This window comes from Impatiens glandulifera, chromosome 2 (genome assembly GCF_907164915.1).
Source record: "Impatiens glandulifera chromosome 2, dImpGla2.1, whole genome shotgun sequence".
Classification (NCBI taxonomy): domain Eukaryota; kingdom Viridiplantae; phylum Streptophyta; class Magnoliopsida; order Ericales; family Balsaminaceae; genus Impatiens; species Impatiens glandulifera.
In genome coordinates, this window is record NC_061863.1 from 62,670,997 (window position 1) to 62,677,923 (window position 6,927).

The 6,927-nt window shown below is 35.4% G+C and overlaps 2 protein-coding genes across 2 annotated transcripts; one reads left to right on the forward strand and one right to left on the reverse strand.

The window, feature by feature from the left end:
- The first annotated feature begins 82 nt into the window (after positions 1-82).
- LOC124925158 (CDPK-related kinase 4) lies at positions 83-2,550 on the forward strand. The gene is given in 8 exon segments (XM_047465129.1): positions 83-663; positions 708-854; positions 928-969; positions 1,029-1,216; positions 1,295-1,591; positions 1,674-1,789; positions 1,876-1,983; positions 2,060-2,550. Coding segments are annotated over 8 exon segments (1,806 nt in total). The 3' UTR covers positions 2,387-2,550.
- A 573-nt stretch (positions 2,551-3,123) lies between these two features.
- On the reverse strand, positions 3,124-4,107 carry LOC124925160. The gene has a single exon (XM_047465130.1). It carries the CDS (start codon positions 4,105-4,107, stop codon positions 3,124-3,126), a length of 984 nt encoding a protein of 327 aa, XP_047321086.1.
- Positions 4,108-6,927: the final 2,820 nt, after the last annotated feature.

Below are 6,927 nucleotides of genomic sequence, written 5' to 3' on the forward strand. Positions count from 1 at the left end.
TCTCCATTTTGAAACCTTCTACCGTCAAACCCATTTGGAAATGACCGGTCTTGAATCTTGATCGGAGTCTTCCTTCCTTCTAATGGGTCACTGTTGCAGTAAGGCCGTCGCCGTCGAATTCGCCAGATCCACCAACACCCATCAGAGATACAATCCACAGCTTCCGCCTACTTCGCCGTCCAGCAATGGATCTACTAATGATCAAATACAATCAAATAAACACACACCATCTACCTCATTCTCTAGCAGCCCATGGCAGAGCACTTACCCTGCCGGCGTTGCTCCAACCCCATCCCCAGCTAGAACGCCAAGAAGCATTTTCAAATGGCCATTTCCACCTCCATCCCCTGCAAGACCGATCATGGAGGCAATTCACAACAGACATGGGCAATCGAAGCCCAAAGAAAGCCCAAAACCGAAACCGAAAGATGAAGATGAAGATGAAGGTGGAGAAATAGAAACTCAGTTAGATAAGAACTTCGGCTATCCTAACAATTTTCCGACCAAGTACGAATTAGGGAGGGAGATTGGCCGTGGACATTTTGGCCATACTTTTTATGCTAAGGGAAAGAAAGGAGACATGAAAAATCAACATGTCGCAGTGAAGATCATTTCAAAAGCTAAGGTTTGTGGTGTGTCTTTGCATGCAATTAATCATCAAATGTTGTTACATATATTGCTTAATTTCATGTAGTTCAATTTCTGAGACTGTTTTCTTTGTAGATGACAACATCATTATCAATTGAAGATGTTCGTCGTGAAGTGAAGATACTTAAAGCTTTATCTGGACATAAGCATCTCATAAAATTCCACGAGGCCTTCGAGGATGCTCAAAACGTATACATAGTAATGGAGTAAGTTTGATCTCTTGAAACCCGAAATCATAACCAAGAAATTTCTTATATTCAATGCAAATTTCAATTGCAGATTGTGTGAAGGTGGAGAACTCTTGAATAGAATTTTGTCAAGGTACGAGAATAAATTTATATAGAACTTAAGTAGTTAGTTTGATATTTACTTTGTTTCAGAGGAGGAAGATATACCGAAGAAGATGCGAAACGAATTATTGTCCAAATACTAAGTGCTATTGCATTTTGTCATCTTCAAGGCGTTGTACATCGTGATCTGAAACCCGAGAATCTCATTTTTACCACGAAAGATGAAAATTCTCCCATGAAGATTATAGATTTTGGTCTTTCAGAATTTATCAGGCCAGGTAAATTGATCATGATCATCAGTTAAGTTTTTGCTTATTGATTATTGTTGCTGCAACAACGTTACTGTATTTTTGTAGATCAACGTCTGAATGATATTGTGGGGAGCGCCTATTATGTGGCTCCTGAAGTATTGCATAGATCTTATAGCGTGGAAGCAGATATGTGGAGCATTGGAGTGATAACATATATACTATTATGTGGAAGCAGACCATTCTGGTCTCGTAATGAATCTGGAATCTTTCGTACAGTTCTAAGAGCTAATCCGAATTTTGTTGACCCCCCTTGGCCTTCAACTTCTAAAGAGGCTAAAGATTTTGTTAAAAGGCTTCTGAATAAGGATCATAGGAAAAGAATGTCGGCTGCTCAAGCATTAAGTAAGTAAAAAATGAAAAATCATATAAATTTCTAAAAATAGATTTTCAGATTTTTGTCATTTGTGGTTAAAACTTAAAACAGGTCATCCATGGCTAAAAAGTGAAAACCACGAACCTGCCTTGGTTCTGGACATTTTGATTTACAAACAAGTTAAGTCCTACGTTAATTCGTCGCCTTTAAAACGTGCAGCCATCAAGGTAAGAGTAATTTATGAAAAAAAATTGGTTTTATAGTAAATTTAATTTTTACATTGTATTCTGCATTTGCATACTTTGTTTTCTAGGCTCTATCGAAAGTTTTGACATCGGATGATCTCTTTTACCTTAAGAGGCAGTTTAATCTGTTGGAACCAAATGATGGCGGGTTTATATCCCTCGAAAATTTTAAAAAGGTAGGTAGAGGCAGTTCTTTCCTGTCTCGTTTCTAAGAATGAACAATAATTAATCTTTTGATGGTAAAATCTGCAGGGTCTTATGAAGAATTTAACTAATGCCATGATTAATGCAAGGGTTCATGATATTTTCAATTCGGTAATAATAAAAATAATAATAATAATGTAATATTTTGTTTAAATTTATTTTGAAAACAATATTTGGTATTGGTGAATGAAGATGGAGTCATTGTCTATAAACAAAATGGATTTTGAAGAGTTTTGTGCGGGTGCAATAAGTGTCTATCAGCTTGAAGCTGTTGAAGGGTGGGAAAGTATGGCGGAGGCTGCTTTCGAGTATTTTGAAAAGGATGGAAACCGAGCCATTTCGATTGGGGAGCTAGCAAATGTAAGTAGTTTTTAAAATTGATCAAAAGTTGAAACCTTAACTTAAAAAGAGGAAATAAAATTTGTGCAGGAAATGAGTTTGGGTTCAGCAACTTACAATATAATAAAGGATTGGATTAGAAGCGATGGAAAGTTAAGTTTCTTAGGTTACACAAAGCTTTTGCATGGGGTTACTGTCCGCAGTGCTCCGACCCCTAGACGAACATCAACAGCTAGCGCTCTGACCACTAGACGAACATCAATAGCTAGCGCTCCGACCCCTAGACGAACATCAATAGCTAGCTAGTGTTTTTGGTTGATATTTTGTTTCATTTAGACGTACTTATTTGTAATTTTGTATTAACATGTTCGTTTTAAAAAAAATTGAATTAATTAAAACAATTAAGTCTCCTATTTGGGACAATTCTTTTTATTTTTAATTAGTTGATCCAATGTTTACTTATTATTTAGAATGTTAATTAGTAGTAACCCTTGTTTTGTTGTAAAAATATCAAAATAACAAACAATCTGTAAATGAGTCTTGCCTTTATTAGGTAAAATTTTGTTATGTAAAATTGACTAAAATATCCCTGAGAGTTTTACCAAATTGACCATGAAGTCCTCATTTATACATATATTTACAATCTCTTCGCGATTGCGTCCAGCTGTGAGATATCTCTACCAGCGCCCGACTCCGATGCACCTATGCTGGTTCCGATTGTTTGTAATGTGCAACTAATCTCCGCGGTTTAAGTATATGGGTCGCAAATTCAATTAACCAGGAGAGCTCCAATCATCTAGGACCTCAGGGAGGTCGAGGTTTGGGATATCCACGTAAATATTATTATTATTATTATTATCCCCGCTTGTCAAGGCATCTACAATTGGCTTAATGACCAAAATACCTTGCGCCGCCACCGCGCACGCCGCCGCACAAAGAAACATCCCCAACATAACGCCGCCGTATTCCACCGTCCCTGGACTCCAAAACGAAGACAATGTAAGAAACAAAATCTGCAACGGGATCGACGACGCCACAGCTGCAGTCAGAAGACGAATCCGAACCCTGGTTCCTTTATTAATCACCAAATTGATGAGTCTTTGACAAGACAGCAACAACACGATCGTGTAAACCGCCCCAAACGCTCCGAACACGATCGTGCTCAACAGAGGATACGAACAGAGGTTCGTCTTATGGTCAAAACTCCGAAGAATAATCCCGGGTATGAAAGGCGTGAAGAATAAGGAGATGGTTTGTAGGGTTAGTAAAGGAAAACAGATGAACATGATTAGAGTAATAACCCGAGTATCGGATTGGGTTCTCTGTTTGATGGATAAGAGGATTAGGAAGAGAAGGGTTATTAGGAAACCGGGTTCGAAGAAGCCTAAGGAGAGAAGGACGTGGATTTTGCACATTTTAACCTGTTGAGACAAGTTTAGTGTGGGAAAAAAGGGATAAATGAATCGACGATGGAAGAAAGGCAAGTGTAGGGCTTCATTTACAGTCCAAAGCGTGACGAATGAGACAAGGAGGAGACGGAGGGTCCAGAGGGTGTTGAAATTTTGGAGGTGATGGGTATTTTGGGATTTGAATCGGAGATGGAAAATGAAGAAGAGAGAGACGGTGGAGAGGAAAAATAGAGCGAGGACGAGAGATGTGATGGTGAAATCGTAGACGGAAATTAGGACAGGGCTGGCATCGGTGGTGGTGGTGGTGACATTTTGGTTAGCGGCGGCGACGAGCATCAACCTTCTCATCGAAGGCAGCCAGCCGCACGCCGCCGGCCTAGGGGTGGGCCGGAGAGAGATGGAAAGATCTCTAGATCATCTATGGTGTTTAATTTTGTTTTGATGTTTCTTTCTTCTATCTCCTCCCCCAACCAGACAAACAATGGAGGTGGTCAGCTACATTAAGGATAGAATGACAGAGAAGAACGATGGATTCCTAACTGTACGGGATTTGTGTGGTTGCATATATTGTTAATAAAAAATAATATGTTTTAATTACTTTTTTTTTTGTTATCTAAAAAATAAAGTGACTCATAGTCCTAACTCCTACCCTTTCATTAAGAAAAAATAAACTATTTATACTTATAGATCTTATCAAACACACATACTTATAAAATATAAATAACTATATTTAAAACAAAACACCTAATATAAAATTTGTATATTTCTTTACAATTTATATTTCATATCAAAAATATTTTATAAAATATATATAATTTGTTATATTTAAATGAAAACTCATGGACATTTTAAAAAAATAAATTATTATTATTTTAATATAAGAAATTAGCCTCACACATCTCAAATTGGGAATTGAACTGGGTTAGAAAAAAAAAAAGTTTCTTTATATATATTTTGTTATTATTCAAATACATATAATTATACTTTTGTGCAAGTCTATAATTTTTTCACTTTTTTGCCTTGTAACCTTGTAGCTCATGATACCAAATTAAGGGATCCTGATTAATAAAGGAGAATACTACATACCTTTGAATACATGAAAAATTATTATTATTTTCAACTAAAACAATTGAATAATTAAAGTGGCATTGAATTAATCAACTAACAAGGAAAAAAAAAATTGTTCATTTTATCTCATTGAGACTATAGATAATATTAGAATCATGAGTTGGAAATTTCCAAAACAACATTCACTTATTTGTGTTTTTCTCTAACAATGTTATCAATTAAAGGGTCTTAACTTAAAAATAAAAAAATAGAATGCTAGCTATAGATTTAATGGTATTCATTTGAAAACATTATATACTGCACTTGTCTTTGGCCAAATCAAAAAGTATGTGTTGGAGATATGTAAACTTTCATGATAATTGAATTTAGAAAGGTAAATTAATTAACTCATTACTTTCAAGTTTCAAGGATATTATTATCATAGTGATATAACCTAATTAAAACTTTAAAAAATCATAGAAGCTAAGCTAGCTAGCAGGTGGATGATTTGCATTAATGAGGAAATAATCTACAATATTGATGATATCTATTTATATATACAAATGTGTATTGCTGACGCCACTACTATTCCAACTTCAGTTTTTCCATCAAATTATTTTCATTGATTCATGCATGAATCATAAATGATTAATCATAATCATGATCATGATGATCATCATCAACAACAAACGTGGGGGCGAAGTGATGACGATATATATCTAGATAGATGGATCTTATTATGATGATCATCAACAACAACGGGGGGGAAGCTGATGACGATATATATCTAAATAGATGGATCTTATTGATCATTACAATTTGTCACATTATTATTATTCCATCATAACTGCTATTTGTCATCATTCTATATATACTCTGCTGATCTACTGTTACTTGTTACTGCTGCATCTCTGCTTCGTTTATTTCATACATTCATACATCATCATTGAGTATAGTAATAATAATAATAATAATAATCACAAGTGTATGTATTTTCTTGGGGAAAGGGTTGTCTTTTATTCTTATATCATTCTATTTAATTACTTTCACTCACTATATCAATTAATTATATTCTCTATGATCTATAGATCCATCGATCTCACTTTCTAAGTACTAAGCTAATTAATTTCATGGATCATTTGATAACAACAACAGATCCAAGGGACCTAGCTAGGATTCAAAAGATGAAACACGGATGATGATCATTGATCACCTGCTGGTCAAAAGATGAATAATGCCCTAATCATTTGTTAAAAGAGATATATAGATCTTCTCAATCAGTCAATCAATCTAGGTAACTGGCTAGGTCATCAAAATAATCATCATCTATGTTGAAAATCCCTCTTTTTTCTCTCTCTCTTTGCTCTTTGCTTTGTGAACAGAGAAATAAAAAGGATTATAATGATGTTTGATGGGGCCAATTGTGTTTCTATTTAGAAGAAGAAGAAGAATCTAATAGCTTGAAAATGTAATTAGTAAACACACCTGGATTGCGAATCAACAACTCGATCGAAACTGGAAGCAATAATTGGGGGGGAATGAAGCCTGGTCCGACGATGACGACGAAGAATACAGATCATCGTTGTTATAATCTGTTTGTTACGTATATAATGAAGGATTGAACAAGTTATAAATTATGGATCAGATCGATCCGTTAGGGCCGGCGTCGTCGAGCCAGACAACATTCCCCTCAAATCAGAAGCTTCTTCTTCATTCTTCTTGTTCTGGTGATTTCTAGGGCAGAAAAATGGATGATGATGATGAATCTAGATAGCTAGGTAGCTTTTATAATCATGATTGATGAACATGATGATGATGATGATGAATGCAATGATGATTTGGTTCCTGTAGTGTGGTGTACCTCATCTATACAATAGTATATATGAGAAAAAGGAAAGGTAAGCATAGGTTAGAAATTAGCTAGCTAGCAAGCACAAGAAGAAGAAGGCATAACGCTGAAATAAAGAAAATGACGAAGACTACCTGCTTACTGCCAGTGGACCCTCAATTTGGCTCTTATTATTATTATCAAACTATTCCTTCTTTCTTTCTTTCCTTCCTCTTGGCTTCTACCACCATTTATAATTTAATCATTGTACTCTCACTAAATTAATTACTTTG

Bases quoted from the DNA above. Each gene is read 5' to 3' on its own strand.
- LOC124925160 (XM_047465130.1), bottom strand. From the start codon at position 4,107: ATGAGAAGGTTGATGCTCGTCGCCGCCGCTAACCAAAATGTCACCACC.